The sequence below is a fragment of the Arachis hypogaea genome, chromosome 1 (assembly GCF_003086295.3).
Source record: "Arachis hypogaea cultivar Tifrunner chromosome 1, arahy.Tifrunner.gnm2.J5K5, whole genome shotgun sequence".
NCBI classification, from domain to species: Eukaryota; Viridiplantae; Streptophyta; class Magnoliopsida; order Fabales; family Fabaceae; genus Arachis; species Arachis hypogaea.
This window is the reverse complement of record NC_092036.1, coordinates 101,205,172-101,228,071: the sequence shown is the minus strand read 5'-3', so window position 1 is coordinate 101,228,071 and position 22,900 is coordinate 101,205,172. Positions and strand designations below refer to the sequence as shown.

Here is a 22,900-nt window from a genome sequence, read left to right as displayed (position 1 = left end):
AAAAAAGTCTCGTGGCTAGGAACGAAACAAAAATCAAATAAACCTTCAGAAGTTGTTTCAAAGACCAGCTAAAGTTCTAAAGTAAAAAGGAGCTAAGATTCAACCCCCTTCTCTTAACCATTGAAATCATCAGTATATAAATAAATATGTGGTTTAATTTATTTTTAATATATATTTATATTTCAACATGTATTTTGTACTTAATGTACATATAGCATAACTTATATTTTAAATTGGTCCCAAAAATCATGCTTTTAAGAATGAAACCAAAAGGAGTCTTTTGACCAATTCAGCTCTATAAAAAATATATTTGCATTAAATTATTGCTGAAAAATTAGATAAATCGACGACAATAAATTATAATTCAAATGATATAATTTTTTTATACTCATTTAAAATTTACGAGTTTGACTCTTTCCATCTTTAAAAAAAAAAATAGATAAATCGATTGCTAACCGGAAAACTGATTAAATCAGTAAGGATTCACACGGTTTAGCATGTTGATTTTTCAGAAAAAATTTAATGAACCAAATAAGTTAAATTCTATAATTCTATTATCTAACTAACACAGCAATTTAATTTGTTATAAATATTCTGTAGGACACAAATTTGAGACATATAATCTTTTCAAAACCAAATTAACGGATAATCTTTTAGTAAAGATTTTGACCATTAATTCATCTTTTATTTCATTAGTATTACATCCTCATTTTTCATTGTTTAAATCAAATTAAACCTCACTACTTTCTACGTAAAGAAATGAATATATATGTAAAATATTATTCATATACTAAAATTAATTATTAAAATTAATTATGATATATTTATATATAAATATATATATAATTTAATTTATTTTTAATATATATTTTATATAAATAATTAATTTTAGTGTACACTTAAGCATATTAGTATAGCTTATTTGGGTGAGTTTCTAAAAAAAGATCTTTTTTTGAGTTATCTTTTTTTAAAAGATCTTATAGAAAAGTAAAAGTAATTTTATGTTTGGATATCTCATGTAAAAAGATTTTTTATCTATCAATTATATTTGGGTATAACAATATAAAAGTACTTTTTGTTTATTTATTACATGAAAAATATATTTTTTAAGAAAAAAAGATCTTTTAAAAAAGATGTAAATTACAACTTTTTAAAAAAGATCTTTTTTTATTTTACTGGTATTTTTACTTTTACTACTAGAAATTTGCCAAACACGTTAAAAAATAAAAGAAGATTTTTTTTCATTGGAAAAAGAAATTTTTTTAACAAAATAATAACGCCCAAACATGCACTGTATATGAAGACAAGCTTAAATATATGATACACTTTATTTTTATAAAATAAATAGGTCATCCTTTCAATTCATTTTAATATAAACACAACAATTGACAAAATAACAAAACATAATAGGTTTGGATCTTAATTTATAATAATCTCAATGGTTTCAAAACCAATAATTAGTAGTGGTGGTTTCGTTAGCTTTTTGTATCATATATGTTCTAGTTTTAAAGTTAATTGCTTATATATATAAGGAAAGTGTCTAATTTTATTATCATCATACAATAAAATTCTTAAAATTATAAATTTAATTTATAAATTATTAAATAAATTTTTTCGTTACAATGATAAACCATAATTAAATATTTTGTGTAAAATTCTCTTTTAGATATTTTCTACGCACTTCTTTTTTAAGTTTGTCAAATATTACGATTTGGACGAATGGAAATAATTCAGAGAAGTTATAAATAATATAAGATTATCCATAAGTCGTTCAACGAATGTGTACTGTTTACTATCCAGAGAAATTTAATAATGCAGTGTATTGCGGGCACAAAAGTTTATAGACGCCCTTCTAGAGCCAGAATTTTAAATTAAACACGCCCATATCTCCAAAACATATTCTTTAAGTTTAAGAGATAGAGTACTATCCTCTAATTCAACCTGGTTATTTAATTCAACTAGAATTGCAAAATTCTAAATTATATTGGATCTTAACAAAAAGGTCAAAACCACAAAATTGAATTGGATCTTTAGATCATTAAATATTTAAAATTGTTTATTATCCAAATGAATAGTATTGAATAATTACTTTCGAAGAATATTATATATACTATTTTTATGTATATACTTCTTTCATATATTTTTTTATTCGTAGTATTAGAAATCATTAATATGAAGTAGAGAAGATAGAAGATTTTTTATATATATTATAAGAAAGTAAAAATATTTACACAAAAGCGAATATTATTTCTCATGATTTTTATGGATATATTATATTTTTTTATCTATAATAAGTTTAAGGATAAAGTATATTTAAAAAAAATTAAAAAATTATTAAAAATATTTTTAACGTTTAATTTATTTTAATTTTTTTCTAGCATTTTAAAGATATCTTTAATAATTAATGTCGTTAGTGAAAATACTAATATGGCAATTATATATTAACTGGTATTTTTATCCGTACTAATATTACATAAATATAAATTTTTTATAATTATGGTCTATAGATTATGCATGACATAAAAAAATTATAAAATTAAACTACTTTTACAAAAAAATCGTAGGTTGACAAAATTTTTTGGCTAAGAGACCAATGTATCTGTAGATAAAAAATCAAATAATAAGATTTTTAGTTATTAATTTTATATGAAAAATTTTAATTTTTATTAATAATTAATTTTAATATTCATTATATAAAATTTAAAATAATTTAACGTGTATACTTTTACATTTAATTAGATGTTAAGTCCGTTGCACAAATAGAAATAATGAATTTTTATACTTGCTATTTTAAAAATAATATTTTTTTCTATGTATATAAAAATATAATTAGATATTAGCATAAAAAATTATACTGATAGTTATAAAATTAGCTCAAAATTAATTTGTTTAAAACAATTGAATCTTGATTCTAACTTTTAATTACAATATTAGTATTCTCTCCAAATTATATATAATAAATATTTAAAAGAAGAAAAACAAAAATATAGATTAAAAAGATAAGCGGTAAAAATTTAAAATTAATAAATAATAATAATAATTTTTATTTAAATTACATTATTTTGTTAATTTTTTTTCTGTAGAACAGAAAGATAGAAAAAATAAAGAATGAGAGAAAAGAGAGAGAAAGGTAAAGATGAAAAATGAGAGTGACGGTGAGAGTTTGTTAATTTTAGAAGAAAATTTTTTTATTTTAATTGTAAAAAAATATCGGAATTGATTTGTTAAATTATTAATATATATAAAATATAAATTATATATAGAGTAATAATGGTAGAGAGAAATAGAAAAATAGAGAGAGGTAGACGAGAGAATTTAGGAAGAAAATTTATTAATTTAAAAAAAATATTTTCTCTCAATTTTAATAAGAGAGTGTCATGTGACACATTTGATTATTAAATTAGATAGTAATATATGATACATAATATATGTATATTTTAATTCAATTTTAATATTTTAATTTTAATTTTAATGAAATTAAAGAATGTCATGCATATTTTGTTTGTCAAATTAATAATTAATTATTGATATTGATAATGACATATAAAATAAATAGAGTATTTGAAGAAATGAGAGAAATAGAGAAAGGAATATGGAGGAGATAACTCTTTAATTTTGGAGAGAAATATTTTATTTCAATTACAATGAGGAAGTAACATGTGCCATATTTTGGTTGTAAAATTAATAAGAAGAGAAAAAAATTCTTTAATTTTAGAGGAAAAAATTTAATTTCAATTATAACGAGAGATGTGGCACATTTTGGTTATAAAACTAATAAAAAAAAATTCTTTAATTTAAAAAAAATATATTTAAATCTAATTGCAATGAAAAAGTAACATCTAACGTATTTTAATTATAAAATTATATATATATATATAGAAATAGATGTATTACTAACGCGTGGCAACAATTTACATATCAATGATATATTAGCCTATGATTGTCACGTCATATGTTGTTCAATCGATGAGTGTAATTAAAACATATTGAAATTTTGATTCAGGATAAAATTGAAATCAATCGTTAAAAATAAAATTACGATAAAACATAAATGTTGAGAAGGAAAATAGTATTTACTATTTGTTCCGAAATGTTTAACTGAACAACTTGCAAAGATTGGGCTTGTAGTAGAAGAGATACAAGAGATACAAGCTCAAGAAGACTTGTTGTACTGTAAATAGATTTTTTTGACAATAGATATTTATAGTTGTTTTTTTGATTTTATTGTTTTTTTTTTTATGTCTTTTGTACAACAGTAGCAGCTTGCTTAATAATGATGGAAGTTGGAAGAGAGGAAAGGGATGGAGAGGCTATGAATCATGTTCAAAGTTCCAGTTTGTTTAATTAAAGGAAAAGTATATGGAACCAACTAATAATTAGCTAAGAATGGAACAATATAATTAATTATAATTAGTTTTATTAATTTATAATTTAAATTATTATTGACCACATTTAAAACATGAGGGAAGATACGCTAGTGATAAGAGAGAGTCACGGAACAGATACTTTAATCATTCATTAGTTGGTTCTATATAATTAATTATGTTTTATTAATGCGTAACATATGAAATATAGAAATCATATCCAAAATCATCCAATTTACAAGAAAAAAAAACATCCGTGTGCCTATCAGTAGCAACATCCGGTTAAAATTACCGGTACCTCAGATTTACCAATTGACTGATTCTTGACTTATATAAAGTTGGTATCCTAGCATTGTTGTTAATTAAATCATGTTTCTTGCTCTGTTGAGTGTTTTAGTTGGAAGACCTCCAATTTCTTTGTCTTCTGACCCAACACTTAGGCTTTTGTATTTTTATTCCATTATGAATAAAAATCTCTTTCTTTAGGGAAAAAGAAAAAAGAAAAAAGGCTAGGATCATTTCTGTTCAAGTCGCACAAGAACCATATGTGATATAAGCTCAATAATATCAAATAAATTATGAAAAAATATAGAGAATTAACTTTTTAATCAGCCAACTTAAACAACTAAATTAATTATATTAATTTTAATAAATTATAATTTGAATAATTATCATTAATGATTATTTTAAAAAATTAAGATTTAGTATTTACTGCGCATGAAAAACGTGATTTACGGCTCTGTTACCATGTCATCTTCTTTCACATCGTGAGTGTTCCATCTCATTAATGATTTTGTTTTTTTTTTCCTTGAAATGGGCTGTATTTAGTTAGTCTTATGTGATTTTTTTTTTGTAAACTAAGTGAATGTTATTTTTTTCAATTGATTTGATATTTATGTGACGAAGTTGATGTTATTTAAAAGTATAATAAAAAAAATTTGTAATTACTTTTTGAAGCACCCAATGTCAAAACTAAAAAAGATAGCCATAGTTCCGAAATTTAATCTGTTCCATTCATTCATTGATTTCATTGAATAAGTTGCTCTTAGTTTACTAACACAAAGTTACAAACAATTTATCTAACAAATATTGAAAGAAACATTTCAAACCCTGTCGAAGGAACATCCAGAGAGCTTAGAAGAAAACACTAGTTAACTAACAGATAGTCATCGATGAGCGGTTCTAGGAAAAACATTAACATAGGAAGAAACATGTGAAACCCTATGCGAAGAAATATCCATTTTCTCAGTAAAGGAACATCCGAAAACCCAGTTCAAGCAGTTGAAAAATTCAAGCAAAAAGTCAAAAGAAACGGCAAGAAGAGGTGTTAGAGGGCCTGACTTAGGACTGATGGAGGACATGGTTAGGCGCGAGGCCGCGAGACTGATGGAGGCCGTGGTTAGGCGCGAGGCCGCGAGAGACTACCAGAGATCCTTCTCGTGGTTGTTAACGTCCGAAACACGCAACGCAGGGGAGGGTTCGAGACCAACGACAGCGTTGTCTGTGAGAAGCACGGTAGCGGCGCAAAGAAGGCACAGCTTGGAGGTGGGTGTTCACAACGTCGTGAGCTTAGAAAAAAGGCGAGTCCGCGCCGGCGAGATTGACCCGAGTCTGAACCAGCGAATGGAAGGGATGAGAAGCGCTATTGACCACGACAGCGTCCTTGAATGTGGTGGTGACGTCGTCTATTTGGGAGGCAAAGATGATGACGTGTAGCGGTGTTGTTGAGGACAATGTTGACGGCGTGAGAAAGAGGTCTACAATGCGCTTTTGTTTGCTAGAGTTTGAGCGACGGGACAGAGATAGAGAGGTGAGGAACGACAATGGTAATGCTATTAGGGTAAATTGGGGCAAATGAAATATAATTAGGGCAAATGGGGTGGTGGGAGAATGATTTTTTTTTTCTTTTTGTGGTGGACTTTGGAGTCGAACCCAATAAGATTGGCAGGAGTTGCTAACCCCTTCTTGGTTCCTAGCATTATTCATAATTTATATGCATTTCTCTGCAAACGAGGGGATTCTTTGGTAGCGTTTGTTTTGAGGTACTGAAACAGAGATTGAGAGACTGAGACTCAGTATCATGTTTGTTGGTTCAGAGACTGGTATCAAAATTTCTGTCTCTGTCCCTAAAATTTCAATATTTCAGTACCTTCAAAAAGTAGGGAGAAAGGGGATTAAAATTTTTAGAGATTGAGATTAAAACTTTAATAACATTTTATATCTAAAATATTCTCATTTCAATTAATTAATTTTAATTTTACCCTTTGTACAAATTAAATTAGAATGTCATTCTTGTTTTAATTTCTGTCTCATACTTTACACCAAACAGAATACTAAAATTTATTTCAATCTCTATCTCTTAATTTCTGTCTTTTAATCTCATTATTTTTGTTTCTGTCTCTCTGTCAAACGCTATTTTTGAGTTTTCTCAATCATGCTTAGGATTCAACAAACTTGTCAAAGTGTCTTAATGAGATCTATCGGTAACGTGGTTGAATTCATATACGACTCCGTCAACCAATAATGGACAATCGTATATAGTACGGAGGGCGAAAATAAATAAAAAGAAGAAAAATAATTGAAAAGAATTAACAAAGAAATTCAAAAAACCGTATTAACTTTTTATATTGATGAAGTGGGATACAAAGACTCAAATTTTATTAGAAACCAAGCACACAAATTTGGTTGGTATAAGAAACATGCAACATTGAACGACACAGAATTGATGATGTTGTTGTAATCAATACAGAGTAGGGTTGGCCAAGACGTAACCCTCAATAGCCCTGAAGAGACCTTCACCCTTGGCCTTACCCTTCTTCAACTCTTCCTCATCTGGCTTTGCATCTCCTTTCGAGTGGTACTTGAGAGTAAGCTTCCCAATGGATCCTCCGTTGGCTCCTTCAACCAGCTTTGTCTCAAATGTTATCTTCTCCGCCGTGGGAGGCAGAGCCACTCCTCCAACTACGCTGTAGTTGTATGCATAGTTAGCCTCATCTATTGCCTCCACTTTGTGCAAGATAAACTTGGTTTCCCCACCTGCATATTTATCATTATTATTATTACAATTCACAACACATAATTCTCACATATATATATATATATATATATAGTATGTCTACTGAATTGAGTAGTTGTTACTGACCCTCGACAATGGTGAGTTTCTTGATGGTTCCAGGACCACCGTTTCCCTCGACGATTTCAACACTCTTGACGTCATCAATAATCTTAGGGGTGATGGAGTCGGCATCCTTCAAAGCATTGTAAAGCTTAGCAGGGGGGACGGTGGAGGTGATTTCATCCTCGAATGTGAAGACGGCCATGCTTGTGAATTAAGAAGCTAAGGGAAGGAATGAAAGGAATGAGAAGTAGATTTGTAGTGTGTGGTTGATGAGCAGAAGAGTGGCTTCTATTTATAGGCATATAATGGTAACGGGGTGATGGGGAATGAGGAGGGGATGGTGTGTATGTGAAGGTGCTGACTCATCATTGCTACGACCGCCATGTTGGGTCGTCTTTGATTTTCATTAATCATACTTTATATTCAACTATATATAATTAAAAAAAATATAGGTGCCAATATATTATCTGTCAATTTATTATTAATAATTATTAATTATTATATTTTAAACATATATATAAAGAGATACATCTAAAAAATATATTTATAAAGATATTTTTATTAAACACAACTATAAAAAAGATATTTTTATTAGACACCTTCACAAATACATTTTTATTAAATACTTTTATAAATAAGAGTTAACAGATGTTAGCAGAAATACTATTGATAACGTAGCGGGATTGATATAATTAACTATACACTAAAATAAGCGGTTAAAATTAGTTATTACGATAGAATATATATTAAAATATAAAATATATATTAAAAATAAATTAAATTGTATATATTTATATGTAAATATAAGATTGTTAATTTTAACAGTTAATTTTATTGTGTAAATAATATTTTTATAGTTAATATAAAAAAAAGTAAAAAAAAAGTTAATCAAGTATATTTTCTATTTTTACAAATATATTTTTTATGTTATAAAAAAAACTGTTTATTAACTAAAATATTGGTCATTCAAGATCATGAGTGTATCAATTTAATTAGATTATAATAATTTCATTCAAGATCATGAGCGCACCAACTTAATTTTTAAAAGAGTAAAGTATCATTTTTATAATGTTATCCCTAATATTTTAATCGTCCTATTTAAGTTCTTAACATTTTAAATTGACTCAATATTATCCTATCGTTCCGTTAATAAAATTGACGGTGGGACAAAATTGAGACGATTTTGAAACGTTAAGGACTTTAATAGGATAAAAACGTTGAGGACAAAAATGATACATAAAAATAAATTTTAATAATTTTTATTTTTTACTGTATATAGTATTTAATTATTTTTTAATCACATTTAAGTAAACTATCCTTAATCACATTACTTTTATTCTAAATAAATTTATTTTTTTATAATTTTACACTTAAAGTAATATAATTTTACTTTTATTACTTAATTACATTACTTATAATTTTTTTTATAATTTTATACTTTCATTCTGAATAAATTAATTTTTTTTATAATTTTATGTTTAAAGTAATGTGATTAACTGTAATTTATGAGTAAAATTATAAAAAAATTAATTTATTTAGAATGAAAGTAATGTGATTAACTGTAATTTGTTTCGATGTGATTAAAAAATAATTGAATACTATGTACAGTAAAAAATTGATATTATTGAAGAATAAAATTAAAATTTATTTTTATGTATTATTTTGTCCCCAACATTTTCATCCTATTTAAATCCTTAACGTTTCAAAATTGTCTCAATTTTGTCCTGCCGTCAATTTTGTTAACGGATCCCTAACGGCAGGACAACATTGAGTCAATTTTAAAATGTTAAAAACTTAAATAGAACCATTAAAATGTTAGAGAAAACTTTAAAACTTATCCTAAATGTTAGGAACAAAAATGATACTTAACTTTTTTTTAATATTAAACGTTTTAAATTGATCCCAAAGTATCTAATGAATCAAATTAGTAAAATATTATAGTCTAACTAATGAAACTACTAATTTGTTTTACTCGTGTATCTTTTAAGGGATGAATTTTAGATAAGTAATTTTTTGATAATTAATAAATTAACGCATGAAATATAATTGACTATTTGACCATTAATTAATCCAATTTTTTTTCTAGAAACTAGAATATTACATGCCATTTTTCATTGTTTAAGCAAATTAAACCTCACTAGTTTCTACATAAAAAAAAGGGTATGATGACAAGATTAAATAAGATCCACTTTTATATATATATATATATATATATATATATATATATATATATATATATATATATATAAGGAGAGTGTCTAATTTTATTATCATCATGCAATAAAATTCTTAAAGTTATAAATTAATAAACTTTTTGCTATAATGATAACACATAATTAAATATTTTATGTAAAATTCTCTTAGATTTCTTCTACATCTTCCACTTCTTTTTTAGCAGTTTGTCAAACATTGCGATTAGGACGAACGGAATTTCAGGAAAGTTATAAGATTATCCATAAGTCGTTCAACGAAAGTGTGTAATGTTTACTATTTAATGGTCCAAAGAAATTTAATAATGCACTGGGCACAAAAGTTTATAGACGCCCTTCTAGAACACAAATTTTAAATTACACAACCCCACCGCAAAACCCCATTTCTTTAACAGGAGTTCTATCTATCCTCATTTAAAACTGATCATTTAATTCGGTTAGAACTGTAAAATTTTAAATTATACTGGATCTTAACAAAAGGTGAAAACCACAAAAAAAATGGATTGGATCCTAGATCAATTTTTTAAAATTTATTTAATCTAACCCAATTGAATAATAACTTTTCAAGAACGTTATAGGTTATCTATATCTATCCCTCCTTTATTCAGTTTTTTATTTTTATTATTTTTATATTATAAAAATGTACAAAAGAAGTGTATTCAAAAAATAATGCAAAATTGTTTCGCATAACTTTTTTTTTTGTTGTTTACGGTATTCCCAATTCGACAGACTAATAGAAGGCAAAAAAAAAAAAAAAAATAGAAAGAGAACGAATATATTTGCACTTTTAAAATTACTGTTGTAGCTTATATATATAAACAATACAAAAATATGTATAATTGCCTTATATCAAAACTCACTCAAAATAGAATATACCATCAAATAAAACTAAACTAACTACTTCTATAATTCTGTTACGAATAAAAATTTAAAATTTTTATTTTTTCTCTCCTTTATACTCCCTCAAATTTGAATATTGAATATGATCGAAGAACAACTCACAGCTTGATTCTCAATTTTTCAAAAGAAATAGCAGATAAAGGCTTGGTAAGGATCTGAACCGCATAACCTTTTATGATATTGTTACGTAGCCCAAAACCACACAAGTCCACTCTTTTACTATGACGCCTCTTTTTTTTTTGGTAAATTAAAGGGACTACGACGCCTCTTTAAAGAAACCAGAGTTGAAGAGGGTCCATAATAAGCCCAAATATGAGTATACCTGACCTGGCCCAAGAGTTTCGGACTACCCTTCCATCAGGTCCAAAATCTTTTATCAGCTTGGGTAAACCTCTTTGAAAACAAATATATTTATACGTTTAGTTTAATTTATTATTCATGGTTGATACCACAATTTTCTACTTTTTTTTTTTTGTATATCTTGTGTGTATAAAATTTTTATGTTTGATTCACATTTCCCCTCCTAAATACTCGCAAGGAATAATTTATAGTTTTTTTTTGGTAAACGAATATATAGCTTGTTTTATTCATGTACTATTATTACATAAATTAAAACGTTATGCATTATTATTGCACATATTAAATTTATTGATGTTGGATGAGTTATTTTTATGAATTCGAATAAATACACATTCTATATAAGTAGAGACAATTCATTTATTAATTATTTACAAAATATTTTGCATAAAATATTTTTTACATACACCGATAAACATTTCTATTTTTTATCTTATTAGTATTGTGAAAATAATTTTTAAAGTATCTAATATCATTAGAAACTTTAGTTAACATATTATCTTTTATAAAAAAAATGTTATACATGTATATTATGAGTAAGTATTTTTAATAATTTATTTGCTATACAATTTGAAATTGTATACACTTAAAATAATATTTTTTTTAAGTATTGATGTTATCTAGAACTAGGATATAAATTATTTTTTATATAAAAAAATAAGTATTGTATTCGCACCATATTGATATTTGAGGTGATTTATAGTATTGTAGATGTTTAGAGTTGTCCTGATACAATACACAGACGTAATGTGTACGTGTCAATTATTACTCAACACGTAAGAGACGTAATGCTTTCCTTCGTCGGAGATTTTAGTTACATTTTTAGAGATTATGTTCACCTTTTCAGATTTCTTTTAACTTCTTTTTCAACATGCGGGTTATACCTACCTACATGCAGGAGACAAACGTATGTTCAAGAATAGGTGATGCAGTAATGATTTGGCTTTTAAATTCAGCATAAACAAAGCTTGCTTCACTCGTTAAAGTGAGAAATAAAGAAATAATAGAAAAATTTCCAATCAACATTGCTAGACTGCTATCTTTATTTATTCATAGCAATCGGATGTTATTCTCACACCGTTGTTCCTAACAATATGCCTTCATAAATTACTGAAGAAAAAGTATCACGCATCTGTAGTCTCTCCTTCCATGATGATAAAAGCAATTGATACAATATTTTAGTTCACATATTATGTAACTGCAACCAAAAGGATACCTTTATATTTTTGTAAAGACATGTGCCGTCAACCTGAATTAGAGGCTTGCAATGTCGGAACACTCTAATATATAGATTGAAACTCTTGAATATTCGGTGAAGTATCCAGACACCGTCCAACTCTTCATTCTCGTTATATAGGAGTCGTGTTTCTATTTGGACAACTGAGCCAGACATCTTATGAACCATTACCATGCATCACAATAGCAAAGCTTGATAAAAATCTTTTCAACCATCGAAGAGTTTTTTGATCGATTTCTACTTTTCCAACCAAACCTTCCGGTAATTGATATTGTAATTGAACCTGAACTGAACTTCCGTAATTATAGATTTCACCTTCAGGAATGGGGCGGTTTCAACCAATGGTCTTATAGTCTTTGCAATTGTGTCTGAGTCTGAGTCTAATTTGGAGTGGTCCTGTGAATAGTTCCCATGGTGCACGTGTGCCTCCCGTTGTATCTCCGTATCTCCCAACAATTTTTCTTCCGTATCAAGTAATATTGAATAAGCCAATCGCATGCACGACCATATGTCTTGCATTTTGCATACAATGTATGTGACTCAAACTCATACACAGTGTAATCGACTCCTCTAAAGATAGTGTAACTCCTAATTGCCGCAACGATTGATTATCTAAAACTGTATTCCATTTCGATCCTGAACTCTCCATCTTTAGGAACAACAACACCTGCAGAGAAAAATATATCACTCACTCCTCATGTACCTATATTCACATATTTGGATAATTTCAGTGTATACATGACGTCAAGATCCAAACTATACATAAAAGGTAGAACATCTAAGGACTGACTGCGGGTGAAATTACTATATTTTTCATAACTGTCTCGCCTCTCCCATCACCATCCTCATTCTCGCCACAAGCTCCGTAGTTAGATTCAAAGTCTTTTTCATTATCACTGTTCCTTCGTCACTTCAGTTTTATCATATTTTATATCTAGGTCATGTTGAATTCCATCCTCACTTATATATTCAAACTCAACATACAACTTAATATTTGACTATTGTATTTGAGTTTGCTAGTGAATATGAAACATATGTTGTGTACTTACTTCGTCAATGATAGCCATAATATCAAACTGTATGACTACGTTTGTTTATAAGTATAGAATATTAAGACATAATATTATGTTTAATAGATGAGCTAGGAGTATTCATGGATCGGATCCGATCCGCATATCTGTGGTGTTTATCCGAATCTGATCCGAAAGTTGCAGATATGGATCCGATCCGCATACTAATAGGATCAGATTGCGGATTTTGTGTAGATATCCGTATATCCAATCCGCAAAAATAAGAAAATAAATAAGTAAATATTCTTTTTATGTTTTATTTGAACTAATAATTATTATATATATTGTATTATTTTAATTTATTATTTAAGAAAAATATGTTTAATATTATTTTAATAGTAAACATGTTTAAAAGAATAGAAAAATGAATTTTATTGATATTTTTTAATAAAAATAAATTTTAAAAAATATTTGTGTGTTTCGGAGATATATCTAATATCCGATTCGATTCGCAGATTGGATTCAAGCAAAAAAACTACGGATATTGAATTCGATTTGATCTGATAATTTTAATACAGATCAGATCAAAATTTTAGTCATAGTCGACCCTTAAATAAAACATTATATCTAAATTGACTAAATATACTGAATTAATATTTTTTAATATTTTTCAGATATTAATGTTAGATTTTTTGAATACCGAATTGGTATAATTTCCACATGGGGTGCAAATCTAGGGAATAGGAATACAGGAAAGTGTAGTGATTTACGGATTAAGTGACGTGGCATGTAGCATTGCGTAAACTAAAACTACCGGTCTCAGTATAATAATTTAAACACGCGCGATAAAATAAGAAAGAGAACAAGCGTTTTGACTATTGCGTGAGACATAGGGAATAGCATAAAATAGGTTAAACCCTCAACTCTTCTCCCCTCTCCACTTAGTTACTTTCACTCACACTCTCTTAACCTAACATCCCCAACACGTCGTCGTTTTTACGCCTCCTATTTCTCAAACTCAATGTCGGCCAGTGGTGGCGCCGCTATATCCGGCGGAAACCGCACCCGGAATCGCCATCTCGGAGATAATCGATTTTACAGCCCCCCGCCCCTCCGCAAACACAGGGAGAAGCAGCACCACCCCAACCACCAGTACCACCACCACGACCCGCCGCAGAGGTCTTCGCTTTCCAGAACCTCGTCGGAGAACAGGCCCGGCTCCTCCTCCGATTGCTCGATTTCTTCGCGTGCTACATCTGACATCTCCAATTTGGATCGCTTCTTGGAGTACACCACTCCCCTTGTTCCCGCCCAATATCTCCCCAAGGTTCTCATCAATTCAATCCTTTTCTTCATCCTGCAACGATTTTTTATTTTTTGATATTCATATCACTCTTTGCTTTTCGCATGACCGATGAGGTGAATTTTCTCTATTTGTAGGGAAGTAGGAGCAATGGACCCTACTAGTGAATTTTTTTGTTTAAGAAAAAAAAAGGGATCTTGAGTTAATCAATGCTTCGTTTATAGATGAATGCTACCAATGTTTTTATAATTTATGCCTTGCTTTGAGATTTTCCTTAAATTGAGCTATTGCAAAGAAGGTGGCGTATATATAATTAGAATGCCCTTGCTATTCAAGATAGCTTCCGTTGTTTGGGTTTGTTTCAAAGGGCAATTTGGCTTATTTGGGTGGAAACTTTCTTTTTCTTTTGGGAATCAACAGACAAGCTCTAAGAAGTGGAAGCCAACGGAGGCAGAGTTACATCCATACTTTGTGCTTGGGGACTTGTGGGAATCTTTTAAGGAATGGAGTGCATATGGGGCGGGTGTACCTCTGATGTTGAATGGGAGTGAATCCGTGACGCAGTATTACAATGTTTCCTTGTCTGCCATTCAGCTCTACATTGACCCATCAAAACCTTCTTCACGGTTAAGGTCAGTGTGCCACTGCAAACAAGCTAGTTCTAACTGTAGAAACTCAGACGACTGGCCAATTTCTGATTATTTAATATATTCTGATGCAATTTTCCTAATTTTTGCTCTTTTTCAATTTGTTATTATTCATTGGAGGGTTGTACTTGTAATCCTCTCTTACAAGGGAAGACATAAAAATTAGGATTATGTATCTAAACAGCAATCACACTAAGATTCTCTTTAGTAGCTTGATGCTTAGCCTCCTCTGAGTAGAACTTAAATAATTGAGTGTGTATTACTTAGCTTTATAAAGTTATGTTGATTAATGCATGACTGTTGCTGGTGGTGAAGAGGCTAAGACCAAATTTTCTTTTTTCTCTACGGATTGAAGAATGACAGAGTTCAGAGATTATGCCCCCGTGATACATGATACCCCTTCCATATTAGTTTTGCTCTAGTTTATCTATTCTTAATATGCTCCAGCTGATCACTGCATGTGTGGGGATGACAATACAATAAGAGCAACTAAGTCTTGTCCCACTAGGTGGGGTTAATTACAATAATCAAACAACATCTTGGTATTCGATCTAAATGTTAATAGTTTTATGTATGGTTTTTCTAGGTCTCCCTATAGTTCTAACTATTAAGCTATATGTTGAACTATTATTTTAACACTCTTTCTTACTAGGAGAGCCTCTACAGGTCTTCTCCATTTATGTTGAAACCATATAAGGCAAGATTTTAACATCTTCTCAATGCTAGGTGCTATTCCCAAGTCTCTCTCTCTATAGCGCACTCATTTTTTATCCAATCATGCTTAGGTGTAGTTAGCTATCATTGATCTTGTCTTGGCTACTGGCATGGTATTGAATATTGATAACTTTCTCTCAGTAACTGCATGATGAATGATAACAGTTTGGTGCAAGCATGATGATGGACTAACTAGCTAAAGAACTCAAATTCCTTAGCCTTGCTGAAAGTCTGAAAACTGATATAGATGAAACATCTGTATGAGAAACATTAGCTGACCACAATAATAAAGTGGCTACCATGATCTGCCCTCCTTTGTCATATGATGCTACTAAATTATCTTGAGCTAGTTGTTTTAGGGTCACACCAATACACCATCACAGCTAAACTTGATTTACTTACCTCATGTTACACATATTAGCTGAATCAAGTGGAACATTGCGCGTGTTCCCTCTGTCTGCTACCCACCTTAAGTTCTATTAAATACTGTCAATTGTGCATTTGTTGCTTATAGACTTCTTGTTGCCTACTAGGAGGACTATTCATATTTTTTCCTGCAAGTTCTAGATGACATTGAGTATGATACGTATTTATCTTATATCTGTTATGATAAAAAAGATATAGTCACCCATTTACTAGGAGTTCAGATATAGGAGACCACCTAGTTATTTTACCTTTTTCCATTTCTCAGTCTTATTTTGAAATGAATGTAGCCTAGAACCTGGTCCTTTTACAGGAGGCCAGTTTACCATTTCAACTGAAGTTGATTAGCTAACCACTTGTTTAGTGTGTCAATAACATAGTGTTCTTCTCAATTTTATTTTATTTCAGGAAGCCTAGTCAAGAAAGTGATTCTGAATCAGCAAGAGAGACAAGCAGTGATAGTAGCAGTGGTTATTGTCATGAACGAGGAACAAATAGCATCCCTAGCATTAGGAATCATCTTAACATATCAGATGCCAACAATCATGGTCTGGAAAGGGTGTCAGGAAGTATGCCTTTTGTGAGTTCATCTAGTGATGAGACTCAGAGCTGCAACCCACCTGGTCAGAAAATATTTGAATACTTCGAGCGTGAGACACCTTATAATCGTGCTCCATTAGCAGACAAGGCAAGACATTTTCCTTTGGTAAAATACCACATTGGGACTTTTTCTTTTTAAGTCTAACAAATCCTCATATTGTTTGACTCAGATTTCTGATCTTGCACGTCACTTTCCAGAGTTGAAGACATACTGGAGCTGTGATCTCTCACCTGCTAGTTGGGTTTCACTGGCTTGGTATGTTTTTTCTATACTTATTGGTTTTCAAATTGTTGTGGGTGGATGATTCATGTTATAATTGTTAATTTTGAAAGGAATATTTTCTGTTTCTGTTATGAAGGTATCCAATATATAGAATACCTACTGGTCCAACGCTACAGAGCCTGAGTGCCTGCTTCCTGACCTACCATTCCCTGTCGACGGCTTTGCAGAGTATGCCTTGCTATCTTTGTTAAGCTTTTATATGTGCAAAATGTATGTGAAGGGACATCAATCTTACCTGCTTAACCTTTGAATCAGGTCCAAATACTGATGGGCTTCATATCCATTATTCAAGAGGTAGGGACATATCATCAAAGTTATCCCTGCCAATCTTTGGGCTTGCTTTTCACAAGTTCAAAGTTTCTGTCTGGGATCCTGAGGGGGTTTCCGAATGTCAGAAAGCCAATTCTCTGATGCAATCTGCCGAAAACTGGCTCAGGCGATTGCGTATTGAACATCCTGATTATAATTACTTTATTACCCGTTGTACATATCTGAGATGAGCAAAGATATAATTTTTTCTTACCTTGTTTTTTATTTCAAAAACAGAAGCTGCTCAGCTCCTGCCTAATATACTGTGTTGTCCATTAATTGAACAGTTATTTTTCCGGAAGGCTATACATAAACTTTAGGATCACTTGTATTTTCCTAAAATAGTACAGAAGGGTTTCTGCCTCTGTAAGTATTTCAGGAAAAGAGTAGGCATTGAAATTTATACGTTCTTCATTTGAGGATGGTCTACTTTTATAGTTCTGTTCTTCACAGGATGTCAAGTCTTTTTAACCAAGGTTTTCTTCTTTTATGTGGCTTATCTAGATCATGGGGAAAAGAGCCAAAGTCTATGTAAAAGAACTTATTTCACTTATTGTTGTCTAGCATATGCGATACATGTTGATTCCCAGTATACAAATCCTTGTGTTAAGATCAGATGTTACACTAACAAGCTGCTGCTTCCTAATGTTTGTTGTTTAATGTTGGATAGAAGGTTAACCGCCAATTTAAAAGCTGGGCGACGTATAAAGTAATGTATTGTAAAATGGCAAATTGGCAACTATTTGGGTTGGGACTCGAAATTGTCACTCATCTAAGATTCCAAGTACTTGCTTTCTCCAAGGATCCATGCTTGTTTGCGGATATTTCATTCACAATGGCAATTGGCCAAGAGGAAGCAACACAGGTGACAATCAAAATACTATTAATTGCATTTATATGAACAATTGTAGATAAGTCTAGTTACATTATGGACACATTCAATCGTTCTGCCACATATCCACTCTATCAATGAGCATAAACCCCCTCTCTCAATAACGTCAGAACTAGCTACAATTTCATTGGTAAGTTATTATCAAGAATAGCAGACATCAGTAACCTCTGAACGAACTCAAACCTTGGATCTTTCTCGGCTTGATCCTTGTCCAATGGTTGCAACGGTTCAGGTTCTCTGAACAGCATAAGGAAAGAAACAGCTGTGAAGGACGATCTTGACAGCAAGACTAAACATGGTCATATCAACCTGAGATTCCAAGCACGAAAACTCTTTGATCAAAACATAAAATACCGACATTCCTACCTTTCAAAGTTTCAGAATAACACCATGATCATTATTAAAGCAAGAAACAACAAATTGAAAAGGAGCTGCACACGTACAAGAAATTATTATGATTACAAAAATAACAATAATAACGGCAAAGGACATCGGAATTAGAACTAAAAGAAAGAAAGAAAGGAAGAAAGAAAGAAAGAAAGAAAGAAAGAGAAGAGAAGAGAAGAGAAGAGAAAGAAGTGAATACCCCATTGGTGAGATGCCGGGGATGCTGATCATGAATGTGGTAGCTAAGTGAATCGGCGTCGTGAATTTCGCCGCAGAAAGGGCACATAAACTCCTGCTTCGGCCTCAAATCATCATCGACCGATTGCTCACCGAGGACCAGATCTGCGAGCAGATCTGCAACACAATGCGATCATTGACTGATACAATGAAGAAACGACGAAAACAAAAGAAGGAAAAATAGCTAAGAAAAAGAAGAGAGAACCGGCAAGAGATTGAATATCAGTGCTGCTGAAAGAAGCTAAAGAGGAAGGATCGGGTTCCATTCTTGAATTCTATTGAGTTCAGTTCAGTGTTCAGACACACTGGTAAGTAAAACCCTAACTACCTCAACGAAGACTCAGCGAAGAGAAGAGAATGCAGAACGCCACGTGTCTCTCACATTTCCGAATCACACTTGAGAATTCATAACTAACTGCCTCTCAGGCTCTCACCGTTCAGCTTCAGGAGACACCCGCCAATTTTCCCAGGAACATATTTTAAATAGTTATAATTTAAATGTTATGCTTACCAACAAGCTCTCGTAGCTCAGTTGGTTAGAGCACCCGTTTAGTAAGCGGGAGGTCTTGAGTTCGACTCTCAACGAGAGCAGTTTTTTAACTTTCTAGTGGGCCTCTGTTGAGATCCATCATTAGTGATTTTTTTTTCCAATCAAAGGACCCAGCCCAATACCCCTTGTGGGGTCCTAAAAAAAAAAAAGGAAGAAAGCTGTTGAGATATTGCATGTGACCATTTACATTTACCGATTTACCCTTTGCAAGACTTCGTCCAATTATTTTGGCTTGCTTTGTTCCTTTTCGTTTTTGGACTTTCCATCAATCATATTACGATGAGAGGATAGAATTGAACCCTATGATTGTTCCTCCTGGATTGACACATATAGAAGGATGATGTAATATTCGTTAGCTAAAGGGATATGTTATTCTAATCATGATGAGGGAAAAGCAAATGTGGACATTAATATAACAAACGTCAAAGAATAAATTTCAAAGACAAAAGTGAGCAACAATTACAGCATAAACCCATTTTCATTTTCTTTCGTTATCTTCAAATCCAAAAGATAAGGTAGCACAAGAAGGTAAGCAAGGATGAATAACAAATATGTCAGGCGATGGTTATGGTTTGCACCACGTGCACTGGATCATCAATACGTGTTGTACGAAAAGCGCTAACACACTGCAAGCTACTTGTTCACTTTATGGGAAAAAAAATGTTGCGGATTCATGATCCTGATTTATCTATATCAAATTAAATTATATGTAACTAGTTGATCTAGTGATTAGCTCACTAACCCATTTAAGTAAGTGTCCTGGATTCGAGTCCTGCTTTGTGTATGAGCTCAGTACTGCGACAGATGAATCTTTGGAGCAAAATAAAAATATCAATTATTAAACTAGTCATCTAAATAAAATAAATTAAATAATATATATTTATACATAAATATATTATAATTATTTTTTTTTATATACAGCAAAATGCGAAACCAATCCCCCCGGGGGCGCATAGTTGCTGCTGAATTGAATGTTCTTCTTGATTAATTTATAGATATGCTTTAGACCGTGTGAAAGATAACAATAATGAGTTACATGAAATAATACTACTTCTATAAAAAATTTAAACAGATAGAAATAGAAATAAGCAATGAATAATTATGCCTGTAACAAAGAAAAACCAAGCTTAGTAAAGTGGACAACCTTGGCTTTTATGAAGAATTGAAGATGCAACTTTGTCGGTGGACTAATATGTTTGCCTTATTAGACGACTCATAGTTGTATAGATAGGCGTCACGTTTTTGGTGTTGAAGAACCATTTAGTCATGACTATTCTTATTTGCTAATTAAAAAAGAGAAGAATACTTACATAGGGGTTTATTTAATTTAGGGACTCGGGGGGTTCAAATAATTCAAAGGACCACCACCACATGCATGTTTACCTTGTTAGCTTTGTATTGTGAATTTTAAGAGCAAGCACGACTCAGAATCATTATTATTGTGTGTTTGATTCGTACAAATGAAACGTTGGCATCACACATGTCAACTCATGAATAATGACGAAGGAAACCATCTCCTTTCTTGTCAACGAGACCTTTCCTCTTTTCTTAATTAGTTAGCCTCCCACTTCAACTCTTTTGACCCGTCTCCATACACACATGACCAATAGAGAGTTAGCAAAAATTATTCTTTTGTCTAATAATTAATTAATAATATTTAAAAATATAAATATATAATTAAGTTATTAAATTAAAAAATTAAATTAATAATTAAAAATTATCCATATCCTCACTCCATGTAATGGCCAGGTCCAATTGAGCCAACAAGGTCTAATCCAAAGAATTTGACCTCACTGATCCACCTGACCTCCTGAAGAGGTCGGATTCGACACGTGTTAACAGATTCAAATAAATAACCGCATCCTCAAATCTCTCACCCACTTTTGGAAGAGATATCTCAACAACCCTAAAATAAAGGAACGATTATCCACTATTAAAAGTGGAACTACTCCAACGGTAGTTATTGGTTCATCACCTATAAATACACTGATACACTCAAGTAAAACTAAGTTCCAATATTTTCTAAATCTGCTTAACTTCTTGCTGACTTAGGCATCAGAGTGTCTTTGCAGGTACCACCCCTCATTCTTTCACAGATACACACAACTCGGACGGAGGTCCCCTAAACAGTAACAGTTCGGAGACCACCCTTTTTTAACTTTGAGCCTTTCATTTAAGCCCAATCATCCAGTTTTAGGTAAATCCCGGAACAAAAATATTATTTAAAAATAATAAATTCTATTGACTTCAAAAAATTTATATATATCATTATTTTTATAAAATAATCTTAAAATTATAGAAGAGAATTAAGGTGTGTGCATACATATACATATTAGAAAGAGGATTACTATCAAAATATTATTATTATATTCGATAATATTATGGCATGATTGTGTTTTTTATTCTCTTATAAAAGGATAACAAAAAAAGTGTAGCTTATTTTATGAATAGGCTACGTTTTTTTAAATATATCTTAAAAAAAGTGTTGTTGAATAGGTTATTTTTTGTAGTGTGTGTACTTTTTTTTAGAAGTTTGTCAGATTTTAAGTCAGGTCCACAAAATGAAAAAATATATATATACTAACTTATTTAAAAAAAAACATTCGTTTGGCCCGAAAGTCAGACAGCTTAATTTGTTTGTGACAAATTATGTTATCGTACTTGACAAATTTGCTTTAAAATTTTCATGAATTTTCTATAAATTTATATAGAAGTTAACAATTAGTAGCAACATAAAATAAGGAAAGAATAAGGACTAACATTTTTCCTCACAAATTAGTAGCAACATAAAATAAGTGAGGAAAATCTATCAGTTGTTAAGCAGTCACTTTCTCACTAAATAAGTTTTTGATTAGTGACTCAATTGCGACCAGTTACTTCTAACATTTTCTTAGTTAGTTTTGGATTTGTTATAACTCTGCGATATATTTCCAACGAGATTAGCGAGTAATTTGCTACAAAATAGGTAGGATATAGCTTTTGCTTTGCAACAAGATTGCAGTTGCCAAGTCTCTCGCTAAATTAAACTCGCGACAACTTAGCGACAAATGTATTTCACCCGCTAATCAATGACTTGAAATCAGCGAAAGAAGTGTGTCAGTTGTTAAACGGTCGCAAATTTTTCGGTACTTAGGTCCTAGTCGCTCAATATCCGTATTTTCACTTTAGCGACTAATTAGCAAGGAACACTTCCCTAACTGAATGATTTATCCGTTGCGACGAGTTAGCGACGACTGTTTTCTGTCGCTACCCTATTTTTGAATTTCACAATATTATGCGACAAATTAGCGAGAAACTAATTGTTCGCTGAAAATAAAAACTTTGGTGACAAATTAGCTAGGAAATTATCAATCGCAAAA

General features: G+C 30.8%; 3 protein-coding genes and 1 non-coding gene across 5 annotated transcripts; 2 read left to right on the top strand and 2 right to left on the bottom strand.

Moving 5' to 3' along the window:
- Positions 1-6,964: 6,964 nt before the first annotated feature.
- On the bottom strand, positions 6,965-7,948 carry LOC112703534 (class 10 plant pathogenesis-related protein 2E). Its single transcript, XM_025755018.3, has 2 exons — positions 7,507-7,948; positions 6,965-7,400 (listed from the first exon to the last, which is right to left on the bottom strand). The coding sequence occupies exons 1-2, from the start codon at positions 7,682-7,684 to the stop codon at positions 7,105-7,107; spliced, it is 474 nt and encodes a 157-aa protein (XP_025610803.1). The 5' UTR covers positions 7,685-7,948; the 3' UTR covers positions 6,965-7,104.
- A 6,105-nt stretch (positions 7,949-14,053) lies between these two features.
- On the top strand, positions 14,054-18,073 carry LOC112703506 (uncharacterized). Of its 2 annotated transcripts, none has more exons than XM_072201058.1 (6): positions 14,054-14,523; positions 14,637-15,131; positions 16,692-16,971; positions 17,054-17,139; positions 17,243-17,334; positions 17,422-18,073. In XM_072201058.1, the coding sequence occupies exons 2-6, from the start codon at positions 14,752-14,754 to the stop codon at positions 17,664-17,666; spliced, it is 1,083 nt and encodes a 360-aa protein (XP_072057159.1). In that variant the 5' UTR covers positions 14,054-14,523; positions 14,637-14,751; the 3' UTR covers positions 17,667-18,073. The 2 variants fall into 2 exon arrangements, with proteins under 2 accessions (XP_072057159.1, XP_025610768.1); XM_025754983.3 differs by having other exon boundaries at positions 14,079-14,523; positions 14,920-15,131.
- A 268-nt stretch (positions 18,074-18,341) lies between these two features.
- LOC112703516 (protein DEHYDRATION-INDUCED 19 homolog 3) lies at positions 18,342-20,664 on the bottom strand. Its single transcript, XM_025754994.3, has 4 exons — positions 20,284-20,664; positions 19,197-19,856; positions 18,954-19,108; positions 18,342-18,676 (listed from the first exon to the last, which is right to left on the bottom strand). Exons 2-4 carry the CDS (start codon positions 19,255-19,257, stop codon positions 18,596-18,598), a joined length of 297 nt encoding a protein of 98 aa, XP_025610779.1. The 5' UTR covers positions 19,258-19,856; positions 20,284-20,664; the 3' UTR covers positions 18,342-18,595.
- Positions 19,509-19,582, top strand: TRNAT-AGU (transfer RNA threonine (anticodon AGU)). The gene has a single exon. It is a non-coding gene; the product is annotated as a tRNA-Thr (tRNA).
- Positions 20,665-22,900: the final 2,236 nt, after the last annotated feature.